The 20,711-nt window shown below is 34.5% G+C and overlaps 1 protein-coding gene across 1 annotated transcript; it reads right to left on the minus strand.

Annotated features, from left to right (window-relative positions):
- Window positions 1–2,071: 2,071 nt before the first annotated feature.
- On the minus strand, window positions 2,072–15,577 carry LOC149552874 (protein STRICTOSIDINE SYNTHASE-LIKE 3-like). Its single transcript, XM_089788413.1, has 4 exons — window positions 15,219–15,577; window positions 11,799–12,074; window positions 2,743–2,910; window positions 2,072–2,626 (listed from the first exon to the last, which is right to left on the minus strand). The coding sequence occupies exons 1-4, from the start codon at window positions 15,557–15,559 to the stop codon at window positions 2,233–2,235; spliced, it is 1,179 nt and encodes a 392-aa protein (XP_089644539.1). The 5' UTR covers window positions 15,560–15,577; the 3' UTR covers window positions 2,072–2,232.
- Between the last annotated feature and the right edge of the window lie 5,134 nt (window positions 15,578–20,711).

Below are 20,711 nucleotides of genomic sequence, written 5' to 3' on the forward strand. Positions count from 1 at the left end.
ATCCTAATAGGTCTGAAGATAAAACCTTCTAACAAGGTGATTCGGAGAAAAAAAAATTTAAGAAAAAAAAAAGGTGGATCCCTTAACCATGTAGGTCTTAACAAGTCTTTCGAATAGCTTCTAACCAAGCTATAGATACTCTTAACTAGATATGCCCCTAACAGGGTGATGTAATACTCCTAACAAGGCAACTTAGTACTGCAGTAGTGAGGTTTGTGGGTGCTAATTTCCATTGTTGTGTTTCCCTATGACCAAAGGCTTCCATGTGAAAAATCTCCATGTTCTCTTGTTGCATGCATGGATGGTTTATTTAATTTACTTCTATGTTATAGTTTCCATTGGATGTTTGTTATTGTTGAAATTATTGGTAAAGGTTTATAGATCTGTGGTTGCACTAGTTTATAGATCAATATGAAGTGGTTATGATGCAAGATTTTGATTTGACAAGTTAGGGATGAATTGCAGAGATATTGTAAAGTGATTTAGAGCGGTGCAATTGAGCAAAAGATCATTGAATCTATCAAGTAGTGAGTGTTATCATCATGTCACTTTCACTTTCTAACTATGAGTCCTTTAACTAGGTCACTCCTAACAGGGTGAGTAGGATCCTAATAGGCCTAAAGATAAAATCTTCTTTCTCATAAAATGCTTTCAAATCCTTAACCATGTAGATCCTAACATGTCTTTGTAATAACTTTTAACCAAACTATTGATACTCGTAACTGGGTATGCCCCTAACAGAATGATATAATACTCCTAACAGGGAAAGCTTAGTACTATAATAGTGAGATTTGTGGGTGTTAATTCCCATTGTGGTTTTTCTCTATGACCAAAGGTTCCCTCATGAAAAATCTCATGTTCACTTGTTGCACGTGTAGTTGATTTATTTACTTTGCTTATGTGTTATAGTTTCCATTGGATGTTTGTTATTGCCAAAATTATTGGTAAAGGTTTATAAATCTATGGTTGCACCAATTCACCCACCCGCAACCCTTGCAACAATGTCTTATAGTATTAATAGTAAAGGTATTAAATAGTAAACCAACAATCCAAATTTGGTTTTACATTACAATATTCACAATATGATGGTTATAACACAAATATTGAATGTTCTCATAACCTGATATTGAAATTAGTTAATTCAACAATAAGAAAGGTTATTATATACATGATGCATAAAGGGGTGTAAGAAGTGTAAAGGAGTTGCATATTATTTTGAAATGTTTGACCATGACCACAGGAATGGAATATACTATTTATTTCTCCAAAAATAAAGTAATATAAAAGCTAGTAGATACCCACATATGCAAGCCAAGCAACATTTTACCCTAGCAAAGCTAAACCCTCCACACTCCTCGCCTCTCAAAGACGTTGATAATGGAAAAATATTCTCCCCAAGCCCACACAACCCATGCATCATTTACGATTCTCGTAATGAACTAAATTTTCGGGTTTCTATATTTATCTGAGAATTGAAATGTTATTTAATGTGTCAGATCTTTAGATAGAGTGTTCCAATGAAAAGAGAAGGTTCCATCTGTACAAATTTTTGTCTCTATATTGTTGCTCTAAGAATTATGATCTAAGTTGCCCTTAACCTACATTTTTCAGTGACTAATTAATATACTTCGAAAGGCGCATCTCTAATTGGCAAAATGTATACCAATCGGCAACTTACAGGAGGCTTATCTTTGTCCCTGATTCAATTAAAAACAAATTCCACAGCACAAAAGATTTTAATTGGTCTCTAGTCTGAAATTTTGTTTCTATCTTTCCAAATTTCATAAGGCTAGCCTTGCTTTCTATTCTTATGCACTAATGGGCATTTTGGATCATTAAAAGGCTAAGCAAGCCTGTCAGTGCTCACACTATGCATGTTATATGGCGATAAATCTTGGAATTTCTTATTCCTCGTAAGCATGTTTTATCAATAATTAGAAAAAAGAAAATAATTAAACCTGGAGACCATTTAACATTCGTTGATTTTTCAAACTACCTCCTTAGGATTTCAAATCCTAAATTTGATATTAAAAGAGAGAGAGAGAGAGATTGAAGTGATAAAGAAGGTAAATCAAGCATAGAAAGATCGTCCATATATATAATAACTGAGATCCTTGAATTTGGCTTTATTGCATCCTCCAAATTCTGTCTTTCATATAATTTGTTACTGTAAAACAATCAATCGCGATGTCAACAAGTCTTCCTCTTCATTTGAGGAAAACACAGGCCACATCAATAAACAGCAACAAAAGACATCAAAACAGATCCCATCCATAGCTTCCCATCCCTCTCTTCAACTTCACTTACTGCTCTCACTACCTTTCCCTCTTTGTCCTCCAAAATTTCAAGTAGTTCTCCGTCTGGACTATATTTCACAAGCATGGCATGAAGTCTTCCTCCAAGATGCAATAGATATTGGAATTTTTGGGGAATTGGGAGCTTCAATATTACTTTTCTTAATCTTGGATACAAACCAGTCAGATGAGAATAAAGATTGCGGCGACAGTGTATAGCCACCCAAAATTCACCTTTCTCATTAGTCCGTACATTGTCAGGGTGTCCTGGCAAAACTGCAAAGATGTCTGTTGTACCTGCTTTGGGGCCTTTCAACCAATGCCTCTTGAGCCTGTAAATATTTGGATCAGAGTAAAAGTTGAATCTACCAAACACCAACTTCTAGCATAATTGATTAAATGTTATGAATGTCAGAATAACAAATAAAATCAGTAATTAAAAACCAACCTTCCACCATAAGAGTCGCTGTAGACAAAAAAGGATCCATCCTTACTTAAGGAAATTCCATTTGGAAACGGCACATCCCTAAGTAGCACTCTAGATTCCTTGGTATGTGGGTTGTATATTAATATTCTCCCTGAAATTTCAGCTGAAAATACCAACTGCATGAAGTTCCTGATATATATATAACAGTAAGTTTCAGAACAGGAACAAAACAATAAACTAATGTAACATGGCAGCACCTACTATAAGATAACAAACAACAAAGACTTTTGTCAAAATTAATGCACATTCATATGCTTGCCATTCTCTGTAAATCACTAAAAAGTCTTAACAGTTCTAAATCCTAAGCATTTCCATTAGTTTGAATCCTAAAATAATGGTATGTTTAACTTGCAAAACAATGACACATCTTTCATAAGGCTAACATGCATAGGCCATAACTTTAACAATGTGCATTACTACTCTGAGAAAGTTGGCAGGAAATTCAAGTCTTATGTAACACTTAATAAATATGTCAAGTGAGATTTGGTGGAGCAGAGTTGAAAGAGATAAAATTCATGTTGTCATGGGAGGTGATATGAATAGAAGAGATCCCTTAAACTATAACAGCTTCAAACAGAATTCTATGGTGTGAAAAATACTGGTAAATGGGGATCCGATTCCCTTCATGGAAACTTAACGGGTATGACACCCTGTGAGCAATCAAGTTTGCTAAAGGTTGGGATAGTAGACATGGTGTTACAAGGAATGAAGTTCAAGGTAATAAAAGATTTAATGGCAGAGAGAGTACTTTAGCTTCTAAGAATGAAAATCTTCAAATCTGGGGAGAGAAATTTGGAAGTAAAGCCATTTCAATTCTTCCTCAAACCAGGGAACAAACATAGGAAACTGCATTTTGGACATGCTAGAAGCTCTCTAGAACCTCTGTGGGATTAGGTTGCCCTGTGCAGTATGAGGTATGTAACTCTCAAAGAGATTCAAATCCTTTGCTCTTACCACTTCATGTATCCTCAATAATTTCTGGCATGAAAGAATTGTTTCTTTCCTAATTTACTTATTTTCATCATTTGAAAACTCCATCGAAGACTGCACAAGAGCCCCTGGGATGACAACCTCTGCATCAGGAGTTAATTAAGTTCTTTGTCAATTTCATGAGGCTGACGAATCCCTTGGTTTAACATCATGTCCAAAAATGAAAATGACAGGATTGATTGAAGTCAGAGCGAGAAGACTCCCTGTCCAAGGCTATGAGCCTGGATCTACAGGACATTGGAATCTGGATGTATTAGTAAAGAAACTGGTACAACAATGGTGACAAAAGAAAGAGAATGGAAATCTCGAGTGCAATCAACCAGACCCCAGTGACTGCTAAGAAGGGGACTGAGAAAAAGAATGCTAGTATAACTTAAGAGGTTCCAAAGAAAAAAAATTCTCATAAAATGGATGTTTTCGGTAAAGGCAAGGCTAAAGCCTAGCCTAGCATACTAGTCCCTTGCCATTTCTCCCAATGGACACCTCTGTCAATTCATATCTCCTCAAAAGGAATTGCCAGTGGTAATCAATCAGATGGTTCAAAATTTGAGAGACCTACAAGAGAATTAATGCGCGGTCCAATCTCACAAAATGGTTCTATGAGAAGATCAATAAGATGGATCTCAAACTATGTATTATTAGATAAAAAGCAGAAGAGGATGAGGATGAAAGAATCTTCCAAAACAAAGATCTATCCCCCAGGTCAATAGACCATTGACTGACTCCACAAATCAGAAGGATAAAATGGAAATTGTGGAAGAAGAGGTTATGTTAAGCCTGGATAGCCATAATTCAAAACTTGTTACAATGGATAAGGTCAAGAAAACTATCAAAGGAAATTCGAACAAGGTCGTCTATGTCGGCAAATGCACTATTTTGGATAGTGCTATGGGACTAAAAATCATGAATGAATAGATAAAGAAAGTTGTTGTTGACCTGAGGATACCCTTTATTTAAGTGGAATGCATAGAAAATAATGCAGGTCCCAGCTCCAGGACTAGAGGCAGCAAATAGAACTACAATAAGAAAAAGAAAGAATTGCATGAATTTATGGTTCTTCATGAAAGCTTCTACAAGGAAGAATTGGAAGCAGCAAAAACCCTGAAGAAATTGTATGCATATCATCCTGTTCCTGCTTTGTTACTTAGTTTTCTGGCATGACTTTATTGCATCCTGCTGCTGTTGCCTTCCAAAACTTGTTTTACTTTTTACCCCTTAATCAAGAACTCGTCTAGTTGTGCAGGGATGCTATTCTTACTATATCTTTCCTGTAACACCCCTCTTATCTTAACAAGTATTAGTAGGTTTTTGAAAATAGTATAAGTACACATGGACTAGGTTGGGAGATAAGGTTACTTGTTATACTCCTTGATTTCACAACTTTACAAATTCATGCATAGGTAAAACTATAAGATAACATCTCACATTCTTAACACAAAAGAATTGTACTGATCTACTCGAAAACTGGTAATCAACTAGGTTCTTATGCTATAATATGTATATATACATCACACACATCATTTCTTACTTATGATGTTAGATTTTTCTTTGCATTAGACACTTGATCATGTTCTATATAATGTCTTTAGGAGATCAGATATATGGTTGAATTGTATCATGCTCTATATGTTATTCTAAATTTATTATTTATGCTTACAATACCTTGTTTATAATATTATGATTATTAGAAGTTCTTAAGCTAACCCATAATGCCTTATATATGTATGTGTGTTTACTCTGTTTGGTGTGTCTTCTGGATGAGGGGAGGCAATCGTAGTCACTTCTTTGAGAATCTACACAATGTTGCACTTCTCCTTCCTTTCCCATCATTGTTTGTGTGTGTGTGTAGTATTGTATTGTATTGTATCTTGTTGGTTGGTGATGCAGGTGTGTACAAGTACAAGGAATCGACTCCTCCTAGCTACACAAGTTTGAACGTGCCTCAAAATCCTCGTACTGGTTGTCGTTAAAAAGGAGATGGAACCATGATCCATTTAGGCATCCTTATATCCTTAGAAATCTAATAGGAAGTTAGTCACCTAGTCCGGGGAATACATTTTTATCATTTATTTTGATGGATTGATCGGTGGATTCTAGTGTTTAGAATTATGTGTTCATGATCTGGATATTTGTATTTTCATCTAAATTGTCTATGATATTTGTTTGGTATATTTATATAAGCATATAAGGGTGCATACATATACCTATATAAATATGCATCATTACATAGTTAATGTATTTAAGCATTTTTGTATGTTATAAATTGTTTTTAAGTGATTTATTTATACACTTAGATATAAAGATAAATCTATTAGAATATAAAAAATAAAGAAATGAAAAGGGATAAAATAAAATATTAAAAAAGCATTTAGAAGAGTTGTTATAACATTCATTCAAGAGAAAAAGGTAATATGTGTTACCCATGAGAAAGAATATGAGATCAAAACACAAATACAAAGACGACCATTAAAAAATAGGTTAAAAAGCATCAGAGAGGGTATTTACATCACTTTTAGACCATCTATTCATTATATACTCCTAAAATAGCCTTAATTTACCCATAATATGCCTAAACACTAGTAAAATGGTAGTTAATTACATAAACTAAGGCAATTTCAGATTTTGGAATTAGTTTTATTTAAAAGGGTGGTGTATTTTCCCCTAAAGGGGTATGAAAGCTATTCAAGAACATATATATGTGGTGTAAAATGTAAATGTGAAGGGGAAGGATCGCTGAAAGATAGATGAGAGATTGGTTGTACTTTTTATGAATATTTTTATGGAGAAAAATTAATGATATGCGAGGGAGAGTTATATGTGAGAGTTTAAAGGGATGAGAGAGGGGATTATTTTAGTGGAATTGATTGTTCTTCAACCATATAGGTTTGAGAAATTGGGGTGGGTTTGAATGAGGCATCTCAAGTGGATTTATTAAACTCTATTTGTCTCCTTGCTCTGGCTTCAGGTATGGATCGAAATTATTAATTGCATTATTTATCTAGCTAATTATAGATCTATTTATATATTCTCTTGATGTACTATAATTGTATATTTAATTCCTAGAGTTATTTAGATGTTTTGAGTTTCAATTTGTAAAAATTGCTATGCATTTTCCTATGGTATTTTATCACTAGTTTTTGAAAATGTATTATTAATATTTTTTGTTAGAGGGTTGTTGGTAACTCAAGTCATGGAATATTGTATTGTGATATGTTTCATGTGTTCTTACCCATGGTTTCTTGTGCATGCTACATGATTCTATTATATGCTTTGGATTATATATGCTTGATTTGGGGCTTTATAATAAGATTGACCTTTTACTTGGGTTTTCATGCTCCCAATTGTTGTTTAAGACACCAGAGGCACGTCAAAATTTTATGTGACATATACCAATTATGTTTAGCATTGAAAATGCTTGTAAATATATATATGTTTGTATTCTTTGCTCCTTTTTTATTGTTTATGCATTGTGATGCTTATATATGTGTTAAGGTTTTGTTTAAACTAGGGGCATGGAACCCTGACAATGTTGTGCCCTTAAGTTTTCTATGATTTTGGTTTGGATTTTTTAGTAAGGTAGAGGCCCTAGGTGAGTGGCTCACCATAGGTGTTGGTACCCAAAAGTGGTCACTGGAGGATCCTATGTAGTAGAAACCAGAAACCTGAGTAGGTTGGCTCCACATGTGAGTTTGTAATCAAGTGGAAACATTAATTAAATCAATAGGTTATTTGGGGTTTGGGTTAACACATTAATCAAGATAAATAATATTGGACCACACTTGTCCTGTTGGAGTACTGGAGCCATATGCCATCCTGTCTAAGGCCTTGATGTGACAGGGTGACAATAGTTCAAGAGGTTGATCCCAACATTAAGGAAAGTGTGACAAGGTCACATATGTCCTATTGGGGGACTAGGACCATATGTCATTTTGTATAAGCCGTGGATGCATCAAAATGACATTGGTCTAGGATGTTGATCCCAACATTTGATGGGTATGCAATGACACTCAACTAGATGTGGTTGAACCCCTAACTCTGTTTTTTTCTCTAGTTGTCCATTTGCCTTGTGATTTCATTTTGGGGCATTATTATTTGTGTGGCTTTATGTTACTTTTGTACTTCAATTTTGGGGTGTAAGCCTTACTGTTAGGATTAACCACGGACAGAAATAACAATTACATGTAAATATAACCAATATCAAAAAATAATAGATCGCACAGAAGAGAACACAAGACACAAAGATTTAACGTGGTTCACCCAATTCTTGGGCTACGTCCACCAACAGCAAGTCCAATATTATTATTATCCAGTGATTACAATCCGCAATCCCTTATAGCTCAATACCACCACAAGAAGCTACAATATCACCATACATTATGAAATCCCTAACCCTAAGCCTTTTTATACAAGTTTTTTACCGCTTAGTAAGTTGTCTAACAGAGGAAAAAAAGCAGCCGATGCCTTTTACAATATAAGGTCATTTTTGCCTACGGGGGCATTGCCCCCAAAAACTCCTACGGGGGCATTGCCCCTCAACCCCCCACTATACTACGACAAAGAGTGCACTTGGGGTGCTGCCCCAAGACCCTACAAGGGCATTGCCCTTTGACCTCGTCTTGGAGGCGCTGCCCCAAAACTCCTGTAGAAATAATCTGGGGGGAAACTACGCCAAATAAACCTCCGAGTCTAATTAGGCTCCACATCACAACACTTAGATTACCTTAGAAACTATGTGGATCATGGTCTTATCTCCTAGCTCAAGGGAGTAGACCATTTATGGCTCTACGTGGTTGGGTGGTAAATATTTTCAAGGTATTTTTTGAGTTTTCATGGATGGATTATATGGATCCTTGTTGAGAAGTTGTTAAAGATTAATTATTGAAGCCTATGTGTTGAATCTCTTTGGAAAAAATCTATATAATATTGTGATATAAACTCTTGAAGAAATTAAAAGATCATATGTATGTGTATCATGAATTGAAAAGCTATGTAAAAGGGTAAAGGGTATCTCTAGGAGAAATAAAGGGAAATGTGAATATATTATATTATTTCAAAAGATAGATAAAGTTATGATGATGTCATGACATTGTATATTTCTTTGTATCTAGATGAATTTATGATAAACTACATACACTTCATAACGTTAGCAAATGAAAAATCTAAGTAATTCGTGAATAAAATATGATTGGGTTTACATGTATGTTTGATGATATTAAAGGGGATTTTAGGGAACCTATAAGAACCTTACATCTATGATTAATGAACTTAACATGTAAATGATGTTTTCAAAAAAAAAAATTACTCACCTAACTTAGTAACTTTTAGCCTTATCCTTTCAGTTCCCTAGCAGGGCATTACATTTCCCAAATCGATATGAGTTTGTATCCTATGGAAATGATATTAGACACAGAAAATCATATATTGGTGCCCCTATGCTTTCAACAGGCTAACATGAGCTGAATCTCTACCTAAAAGGATTTACCAAATAAAAATCTAAAAATTTGAACTTCTCAATGAAAAGCTTGGTATAGAACTTCTAGACAAAACCTCAAACATCAACTTATTATATGAATGTTATGTGTACTAAAGAATTATAAGTTTAAAATCCCCTTTGACCAATATGTAAATCTGCAAATGTGGATTTGGGCTACTAAAAGTCTTTCATACTCCAATGGACTACGAAATTGAAACATCTGTTTTCTTACAAATACATCACAACTCCTAGACAATAAAAAGTTTCAGAGCGGTTGAATACCTAGATCAACTTTCTAGCCTAGGATGTTGTATCAAAACAAAGGACTGACGTTGAAAACTACGATATGAGTTTCAGCTCATTCAAGAGTCCAAGAAAGCCCAAAGAGTTTGACTCCATACTAGGAAAAAGGAGAAATGCTTGACAACTTACCACAAAATTTACTAAATATCAACTCAATACAGCTAACTCAGGCGACTAATGTGTTTTCCGAAATCACAGTAAATGCAATTTTGTAGTTCATAGTAAGTTTTCGTGTCAACTTTATAATCAGAATGTTTTCATATCAGCTTCATATTTAGACTCAAGACCAAATGTGCAAAGATTCATAAGCAGCTAGACATAGGCTTATCAAGACTGATTTGACTCAAATTCAGATAAGACTTCATAAATTAGAAAATCACAAGCCATAAGCATAAGCTGAAGTTCGCATTCCACGAGAATTTTAACTCGAAGCCTTTAAATAATACCAAAAAAGATATTTCTTCCCCTTGAACCAGTCTTCTGCACACCTTAAATAATATGAGCATTGAAAAAGGAAGACTTTGGCTCAGTCGTAAGCGTGTTTTATGCTTCAAAGTTTATTGTTGTCTGGGACTAGCCACTTCCAGGCAAGCAGATCTGTCTCGGCTCTTTTGTGGTAACATAAAGACTCAAACTCCATTGCCAATGACTCAACAAATCCTCTATACCACCAAGGTTACCCCGAGTTTCTGGGACAGGAGGATGGGGGGATGGGGTAACAGGTTTCCAAGATGGATTTCTTTTCTCGTCATTTTAGGGAACAACAGAGTTCGATTATATATAAAAATTAAATTAAATTTTAAGATATATAGAGATATCTGAAATTTGAAATATATTTGTATAATAGCATTCATAAATCTAAAATCATTTATCATAGAGAAATACATTATACATAGCAACTCAGTTGAAAGAAAACTGGGCATGAGTTTTAAAATATTCTAATAAAGAAATATACAGGCTTGAGTATATGTTTCCTTAACTTTTACTGTATCATACATAAACATCAAGACACTAGATTAAAACTAGGAACTCTTCCCCCATAACGATATTTTTGTGCACACAATCAGATATTTTATAAAAGAAATTTACAGGCTTAATGACCAGTTTCTGTGCTTTCATTATGTCACCCTTATTCATTATGGCAAGTAGAATAACAACATATTTGAGCACCTTGTGTGATGAAATGTCTTTTTGCATAATGTTTGAGTCTTCTAACTGTGTCAACAGCCCCTGTCGTCTGACTTGTATGTGGAATCCAACCAATGTTTTTATAATGTCTATGGTTTGACAATCAGGTACAAGTTACAACCATGTAACTCAACGTACAATCAGGTTATTAAAGTGTATTGATGCAATGATATATGGTATGATACTTTTCATTTTGTTGTAACTTGCAGCCTTTGGCCTTTTTGATATTCATTATTCATGCATATTGGCAGTGATTCTTAATTTAATGAATTATATATATGAGTATGAATGTATGAAATCGAAATTTGAACTTTTATTTCAAGCCTCGTTTTTAAAAGCTGGGTGTGTTATTTTTAAAATGGCATTGATTGTTGCTGGGGACAGCTGGCCATCCTGGGACGGTCAGGAGATATCTCAGACATCCCTGGCCGTCCCAGAGATAGCCATCTCTAGAAATAGTCAACGCCGTCCCCAAGCACTCGAAATGTTTCCAACTATTTTTGCCTAATCAGGAACAGCTTGGAAACATTTCCCACCATCCCCTCGTCCCCAGTGCAGTCTCCACTTCCAGGGCTCTGCTATTTGGGGTGAAAATGTGTCCCCAGGTAATGCTGTAAATCATGTATCACAATATAATGTTGCGCTGCAGTTCATAGTCCATGGAGTGTCTGGCCAATCCTTCATACCTCCTAAAATGTTTCCTCAGGCATGCAAATGCATTTCAGTTCATCACATAGTTTTCTGTGTTTTAAATAAGGACAGGCTACAAATAGAATCAGCATGGAGTTATTCAACTATGCTTCAACAAAAAACAAACCAAAGTTCAAACTCCCAGCACGACGTATGGGAAAGATTCTTAACATATGCACAAGTCCTCCTCTCACAGTGTAGCACAGTATTAGGGTGCTTTGCAACCATCCCAAAGTAAACAAGGAATTCTACATTCAAAAGATATAATGGATACATGATCCACAACAAAAGATGAAAAACATGAATACAAGGAAACAAAATAGCATAAAGACAATACTATATATAGCACAAAAGAACTAATATGAAGCCATACCTTCTTTGGTATTTGACACTGCTATCTGTAAAATAGACAATTCCTTCCTCATCAATGTCAAGATCATTAGTGAATCCTAGAGGAATCCCGTCCACTTCTCTGACAAGAGAAGTAGCAAGCCCACCTTCAGGTCCCACCTTAAGCAATCCAAAATAGGCATCTGCAATGTACAAATCACCTGTCTTCTTGTTGAACCGCAGGCCCAAAGGCCTGCCACATAGGTGCTCATACTTTACATTTGCCATGGGAGTTGACCCAGGCTTGCAGATCTCTGACCTGCATTAATAAAAGAACATTGTTAATCCATTCTTTTCCATTCAAATATAACATATCCTGAACAAACACAAAATGAAAAACCTTGGCAAAGATTGGCTTCCCTAGCTCGGCAATCACTATTAACATGTCTACAACAAAACAGAGGTTAGTAAATAAAGCATGTCAATAAATGGTTGAAGCACATGAAAAAAATCAACCGAAAAATTCAACTTTGTTAAATAAAAATATCATTAAATCTAAACCATAACATCTCAAAGGTAGTAATTTTGATGGTTATGGTTTCATTCTGATTTGAAAAGGCTGTCAAAAAAAAATTAAGATGCTCGGTATGTTAAAGAGTTTGGCAAAAACGCATTTCAGAGTTTCAATAAATGGTTGTTGAACTTATCAAACGCTTTTGTCGAAAAGTTTGGACCATTCAACATTTTGTATCTACACTAATAAAATTACTGACAACCTCTTGAGTCATCATAAAGCTCAAAAACAAAACAAAAAATACTTCAGGATAATTAATATTATTAACCTTAAACTTGCATTATATGCCACGGGTTGAATTGATGATTGTATGGCTGCATTTCTGACTTAATGAGAATGTCAAAAATTCATGTATAGCCTTTCTGACTTGGAGAGAATGTCAAAAACTCATCTTTGTTTTGAAGGTGGTTGTTTAGGTCACCACCATATGACACGAATTTGCCATATAAAACTTTCGTATAAATCCACAAGCAGGTTGTTTTTTCCATTTGCTTTATATATTGTCAACTTTGCATTTCTAAGTCTCACATTGTTGAACCAATCTTGTGATATTGATGTATCTATCCTTTAATTTTCCCTCCTTTGAAATCCAAAATTTAAATCCTCATTTTTTTGTTGCATCCCAAGGTTCTTATTAGATAGCCATGGACCAGAAAGAATCTCCATCTTTGAATCTCAGCTATAGGTAATAATGAATAAAATTCAAAAGCTGTTTCTAACGTTTTAACTGCTATAATGCTTATATCACCAGATTTAGATTCTCAATTCTCACAAAGTGGCAAGTTAAAAAGAAAGTCATCAACAATTTACACCCTGAATCTCCACCTTCTTCCAGACTCTTAAGACACAAGTTGTATCAGCTGCATGGTGAAAGTGCTCCATTTACATTTCCAAAAACATTTTGGGAGTAAAGTGTTTGAAAGATGTGCAATTTAAACAGAAATCAAGATATTAAAAAGTCGTAATTCAATTGGTTGAGTACAATTGAAAAAAGATTGTTCTTGATTACAACACCCCACCAAGACTCAAACTTCTGAGCTATAAAGACTTATATCTGGATTGTACCTGGACAACTTTGACAGAATGTATATGCTCATTGCTCAATTTAACTAAAGAAGTATCAACATAGGATTAGAATCCTATCAGATAACAAAATAAACTCATAAATGATATATAATATTCCATTCAAGATTCAAAATAAAATAAAAGAGACGATTATAACATATTTAGTTTTAATCTCAACAAAAGAGCTTTCCTCAATGAAGTAGTCGAAGACAGAGCAGGGGAGGCTGACGATTGGAAGCAGCCTTGCACATCATAAGAACAAGAAACTATAATTGCAATTTCACTTCTTTGACAAACCAGTGGAGCCCGTGCATCCTAAAGACCTTAAGCATTGACCTCAAAGATATTTAATTGTCAATCAGGAGATATGAAACATTATTTCCATCGCAGTCCCCTTGTCTCAATTTGCTCTAGTTCGTTTCAACTCATCCATTCTTGTTAGTACTTATCGAGAATCAAGTTTAAGATATTTTCCTCAAGGCTCTTATCACTAATAACTTAATAAGGCATAATGTCTGAAGTCTGGGCCACAGTATTGAGACTGCAAATCAAAGAAGTCCCCTGCAATATTCCCAGACTTAATCGGAGCCACTTTATCACTAAAAAAAACATTTTAAAGACAAATAAACTGAAATCCAAAAACTTGAAAGTTTGCTGCTACTGCAGAGTTTTCCATATGCTGCTGCTCCGTCAGTAATTCATGTTCATTCTACAGCAATTCGCTGGCTCCAGAAGACTTTTATTCCATAATATACTAGTTTGTTCTCAGCTTTGCAGCTTTTAAAGCTTCTTCAATCAATACTTGTATGCAGCTACAACTGAAGCCTCTTCGATTTATATGCAATGATGTTAATTATTTGCATTGTGATGAATACTGTGTTCTCTGCATATGCATATCAACAGTAATATTTAAATGATTCAGAATCAAAGAAAATATTATTGATACTGTTCTCCTATCGAAGGTCCATGAATCATATTTACTGAATGAAATAAATGTAAAATATAAGGTCTTCTAGTTTGAAGGGTTATGCAAGCTTTTGCCCACTGTAAATCTGATTCTCTTTTTAGGGCGGAATCAATATGCTTCTCCCCATTATGGTCTGGACATCAAGATGCTCTCTCAAACTTTCAACCTCATTGGAGAGAAATGTGTGACGCCCTCAACAAGTGAAAGACGTTAAGACTTTGAGGTACATGCGAGCCTTGAGGATACTCACGCCTCTCTGTCTTGATGAAGTGAGAGGACATATCAACGAGGGAAGCTTAAACACACGATTACTTATGTGTTTTCTCGAGGAAAGCACCCAACCAATGGTCTCAACCCAAACCTCCAAACAATCAACTATATACCAAACACCGCGCATAATTACAAATAATTCTCAACAAAAATGTTTTTAAATACTCTCCAAACGGGTAAAGTTTTGAGTCCTATATCAGAAAGCATTGCTTACACATACTTCAACGCGTCCTATAGACCCTGTTATTAATTTGATCACCATCCAACCCTCACATTTAAGACTCAACATATCATCCTCAGTATCTTTTACCCAATGACCCTCAGCATAATCAGTAAACCCACAACCCAACTCACCAATTACAATTACAAAGTTGAGAAGACCAAGCTACAGAAATTTAAACTAAATACAAGGAGAGGAAATAAGAAAGCCGCTGGAAGAAGTCCAAAATAGGTACCCTCAGCTTAAATTATTCAAATCATGTCATGTGGACTTCGATCTTCTATGACCAAACTAAACAACAATCGACAAACCTTGTGAATTCCACTCATAATCCAAAATGTAAACAAGGGCATTGAGAAACCATAACCTGTTAGGAGATGTATGTGCAAACTCTGACCAATTTTGGGAGTCCCAAAACATAATGCTGCCATCGGCAACGCCGGTGTAGGGCCCCCTTCCCTGGGGGTCGAACGCGAGGCTTTCAGGCCCCTGGATTTGGTTCAGGAACTTTATTTCAGACCTTTGAAGCCTGTTTTCGGCATCATTAGCAACAGGAATCTCTGACCATGATGGGCCTTCGACAGCATATGCTTCGAAATCGGGAAAATTTGCAATAGCACTATGGCCGAATGGGTCGGTGGCTGCATATATTGCAAGTACAACAGTCGCTATTGCAACCAGTTTTCCAAATCCAATCCCTCCTGCCATGCTTCACCTGTTCGTGATGCTTGTCCGAAAAGAAAATGAAGCAGCATTTATAATGGCGCCCGATTGACTGCCTGGACAGTGAGGTGAAGAACGGGACACGAGGGTCGTGCTGTAATGAATCCGGCCGGGATCGAATGCCAACAACCACCTCGTTCAACTAACATTCTTGATTGCGCATAATCAACCTTGTAAACTCCATCCACATTCTCGTGTGCGAGACCAAAATTTTATTTGTATCGAACGCTACAGTGCAAGATCGAATGCAACGAGGAGGAATGGAGAAAAAAAATAACGTTCCGTTTGGTTCGTGGAATTTTAAAAATCAGGATTTCTACAAACTTTGGTTTAGTCAAATCGCAAAAACAAGGTTTTGCAACTCTTCATTTCGATTTTGGGGATTTTACTTAAGCCGTGTGTTTTACTTACAAGATGTGTCTGAAGACACGTTTTTATGCTTAAGCTTGGAGTTGAATGAAAATTTCAAAAAGTAGTTCAATCTATTCCTTTTACACTTTTTGAAAAACAAAACCAAGTTTTGATTTTCAATTTCTACTTGCTAGTAGGAAGTTGAAAAACCCGGTTTTGAGGCGAAATTGGAAGTCTAGTATGCTAATTTCATTTTTCCAGTTTTGAACAAACACAAAAAATTTCAAATCCAGATTTCAAAAAAGTCAATTCATGTCATATTTCAGGAACCAAATGGACCCAGAGGGTCTAAGCAGGAAGTAGAATTTGGAACTCTTAAAAAAAATGAATCAATCAAAATGAAAATTGGAATTCAGGCAAATGTGGATTCGAGATCTCCATTTGACCCCGAAACAAGAACTTTGTATTCCTCCAAAATACTTGTTATTTGGGATTCCCATTTTAAATCCCAATTTTTTTTGAAAATGATGATTGCCAGCGTGCATGTCTGAAGAATTACCCCATTAGAAATCAATGTATCTTCTTCACTGTCAAGATGCAAATGCTTTAGGTTTATCAATGTCTTCAGATTGCTGAAAATCATGTATCATCTAATGACGAGTAGACATCAAAGGGAAGCAAGAAAGCCCCTCTACTTGCTATTTTACTTCTTTCTCTCGCAGCCCTTTACATGGGAATTCCTAAGGCCATTTATTGTTGGAGAAAATAGAATTAAACTAATGAAATATTGCTTGTTGAATGGAATATCACCTTTACTAGAAGGAGTGGGAAGCTTAAACGGTGAAGATAGGTCTCCAATCTACGCTCTATTTCCATGGAGGAGCTCATATATACTCACATTACGTACAGGTGATTCCACAATGTGGGTAGTTGAAAGTGAGGAATACAGCATACACAATACAGATGCAAAACTATGTTTCTCCTCTTGGTCGTATTTATTCTGTGGAAACGTCGAAGACGTCATAAGAAAAGCATAGAAGGGGGCATGTCGATCATGCTCAAAGCATTCATTATATAATTTTTCTATACCAATTCACTCTCCAATTGTCACTGAACATACAGTAAGGAAAGCACATTGACTCAAAATTCTTAATTTGAATCAAACAGTCCCAACATAAATCTAGAAACCATAATCTAGAGTTCAAGTTCTGAAATCCCAAATCAAGGGTTTCGAATTCCCACTCCTAAATCATATTCCAGCAACCAAACAGGCCTAAGAGAGAAGTTTAATAGGAAAATTAAACTACCACTTATATCACTTGTTTTCTTTTTAGTTCCTGCCATAGGCAGGATACTATAGCATTCATTGAATGTTATTTTGTTTTTTCCCTCAACCAATCAAATCGTAGAATTTTTACAAATGTTTCTACATTTGTAATGTTTTTAATTTTCTTTTATATAATGAATTTTTTTAGAAATTTTTTATTTATCTTTCTATTGGCTAGTACAATAAACAGTCATGGGTGGAACAATTCTAATATTTACTTGATATCAAAATGAAATATTTTTCCATCAACATTAACTTTTTAAAAAGCTTTTCAAAAAAATCTAGCATTGGTGGGTGGTTGTAATTAATGCAATTTCTACAAACATCTAATCTTTGTCCCAAAAAATATGTCCACGTGTTTTTTTTCCTTCCAACACATTCTGGAAAAATCTATTTTAATGCAATTTCTACAAACATCTAATCTTTGTCAAAAACATTCTGGAAACATCTATTTTAATGCAATTTCTACAAACATCTAATCTTTGTCAAAAACATTCTAGAAACATCTATTTTAATGCAATTTCTACAAACATCTAATCTTTGTCAAAAAAATCTGTCCACATGTTTTTTTCCTTCCAACACATTCTAGAAACATCTATTTTTGTCAAAAAAAAATCTATCCACATGTTATCTTCTCTTCCAAGATAGTCTAGAGAACATTCACAATCATGTTTTCAGGGCAAGAAAATATTGTTAGAATTCACATGTTACATATATATTGACTGAATAATCAGACACCATAGAACTTGTGTGCAGTGCATTCATTTCTTTCTTAAGCATCTGGTTGATTTAAAATAGTATGAAACAATCAAACTATTCATATTGAATGCATACTTTTAAGCAAAATATCGATATGTTTCTGTTGGTACTTTTTTCTAGTCGACGTCTTTGCCAGAAATCATTGGTGCATCACAATGTTTACGAGGCAAGTTGCAAAGGTAATAGAGCACCATTTCTCACAATAGAGTTTAAACTTATTGTTTAATTAAGCCAATAGAAATCATGGTGATGTGCATGTACAATGTAGATGTAAGTACTGGTGTTGGAGATGTAGATATGTTTTTCTCAATTTTTAGCTTTATTTTTGTATTATAAAATTTAGATTACTTAGCTTTTAATTTAAGTTTCTCTTCTTTTTTTTCATATAATATTTTTCTAAATTGAAATAATTTTGTGAGCTACACTGATTCTGTACAATCTTGTTGCCCTTCCTATGAATGTGTGGCTAAAGACATGAATGATCAGCAATTGGTCTCTGTCAATTCAAATTTTGTCTCTGGGAATCTTTTTCAGGTTTTGAAGGTAAATTTCATGGCCATTCCAATAAGAAGTTGTGATGCATCTTTTAGCTATCATTTTGCTTTCCATAATGTGCAAACTGTAAAGTTATTTCTTTTGGTAACGTGTACATCACTTTTGTTTGAGGAATGCTTAGACTATTGCCTTACTCTTCTAACATTATGTGCTTGTTGCTTTGGTATTTAATATTTAATTCTCCATGGCAGTGTAGAGATGGCACATTGCAACTCTTCTTTCCTGTTGGTGCAAATATGAGTGGGATTGGATACATTTGTTATGACAAAGAAATGAAATGTTTAAATTGGGAGGACCTAGATCATAGTAGACACATCTTTCCAATTTTTAACAGCTACCACACAATTTTGTAGGTGTATATGTTTTTTCTATCTTCATTTTTTATGTTTCTTCTTATTTGTGGTGGATATCTTGTTGAACAAATCATCTTTGTGTTTATCAGGCTCTTTATATCATGATCTGATTTTATTTTTCTTGCAACTCCTCAAAGTGAGTGATTAACAAATCAACAATCAAATCTCATATTAAATTAATTTTTTGACCATCAATTTTCTTGCCAATTTTCAGTTAGGTATTAACACTAGGTTATTTTCTAACAAAGTAAGTATTGAAAGGATCTTTTCTAAGTTGTTGAAATATGTCTAATTTGGTTTGTATGAGCATGTATTTGTTGTTAAGTTTTTTCTATTTATCTATTTCAGTAGGCCAAAGTCTATTGCTAAATTGAAAAAAAATCATCTTGTAGCTTGAAGCCTTGAACAACCTTCAGGTTTCTTTTTTTGTCATTTCTTATTTATGACAATGTCAAAGAATTTATACAATTTAACCATTTAGAGTAAGGATAAAAGTAAAATGTATTTAATATTTTTCAAAAAGCTTCTGTATTGGCCTTTGAACCAAATTTAATAACATCAACATTTTTGAGTATGTTGAGTGGTGCATTTACTACTTATTTAAAGCAGCTCTTTTTTCAATCAGTCTACGAGGAGAAAAGATAAGTATACTACCAAAACCAAGGTAAAACAATGGCAAGTGAGGTGTGAAATAACTATGGAGAATATAATGTGGACGACAAGCAATAGTGACAAGGATAAGGAGACAAAGATTGGTCCTAACAAATGCAGCAAGGTCAAGGGCAGTTATTTACAACTCTAGAATATATATAAAAGATCTTAAATTTTATCTCAGAGTGAGGTAGAGACTCAAAGCAAATTAAGAAAATTAAGTTCCTTAGTTATGAGACCTGGTTTTTCTACCTACCAATGCACAATAGACCCTTACTATTAGACTAGGCATATGGGTATCTTAAAACTTTGTCAGACTAATTCATTACCTATGTTATTCATTTCAAAGGTTTTTTAGCCTGTGCAACTTGGGTTTGACCTGTTTGCATGTTTTTCTTTTAGGCTTGCAAGTTGCCTTTTGGTATTTTGCTCTTGTTACCATCTATATTGGTATCTTATTTGTGCCAATAATAATGAGGATTGATGACTTTTGTCCTTAAGAATTGTTTTGTTTTGTATATGAAGTAGCAGTTAAAAATTTGTGTGAAATATGGATTGTGGAACTGAAACTTTTTTTTTTGATAAAATATATAAATCTTTTTCAGAGAATATTTAGCACACCATGTTTTGATTGGTGAGTTTAGTGGGTGTTGTCTAAATTATGAGTAAAAAATGTGGTCTATTTCATTTCTACATTAACAATTTTGTTAAGTTTTTTCCAAATCATTTTGGACAAAAGAAATTTGATTTCTCATTGACATATTCAAGCATTAAAACATAAACTTGTTATCTCAATAGATTCACATTGATAAATGATTTTTCTTTTATATAATTTTAAAATTTTATACAAGAAGTTAATATATACCTAAAATTGTAATAAGTATCAAATGCTCATGTTTATTCCAAATTTATTCTATATCAATAGGTGTTGGAGTATTGGCTATGGGAGGGTCATAGAAGTTCTTGTTACAATTTTTCTGATTTTGCCTAAAAAATAAGAACTTTTTGTCCAATCGTGTGCATAAGCATCTAGTGAGATCATACTATATAAGGGTTGCCCCTTTGAGAGCTTGATCTGGATGCTCTCCTTACCAGACATATTATTGTGCATCAGTGAGGGCTAACATTGGGAATGAATGAA

This window comes from Cupressus sempervirens, chromosome 6 (assembly GCF_028749045.1).
Source record: "Cupressus sempervirens isolate cs-2001-9-10 chromosome 6, ASM2874904v1, whole genome shotgun sequence".
Lineage (NCBI taxonomy): Eukaryota > Viridiplantae > Streptophyta > Pinopsida > Cupressales > Cupressaceae > Cupressus > Cupressus sempervirens.

Excerpts from the sequence above, each read along its gene's own strand:
- LOC149552874 (XM_089788413.1), bottom strand. The coding sequence starts at position 15,559 with ATGGCAGGAGGGATTGGATTTGGAAAACTGGTTGCAATAGCGACTGTT. Across the intron at positions 2,911-11,798 it reads AGTGTCAAATACCAAAGAAG|GAACTTCATGCAGTTGGTAT; the intron begins GTATGGCTTCAT and ends TATATATATCAG. Across the intron at positions 2,627-2,742 it reads AGCGACTCTTATGGTGGAAG|GCTCAAGAGGCATTGGTTGA; the intron begins GTTGGTTTTTAA and ends AAATATTTACAG.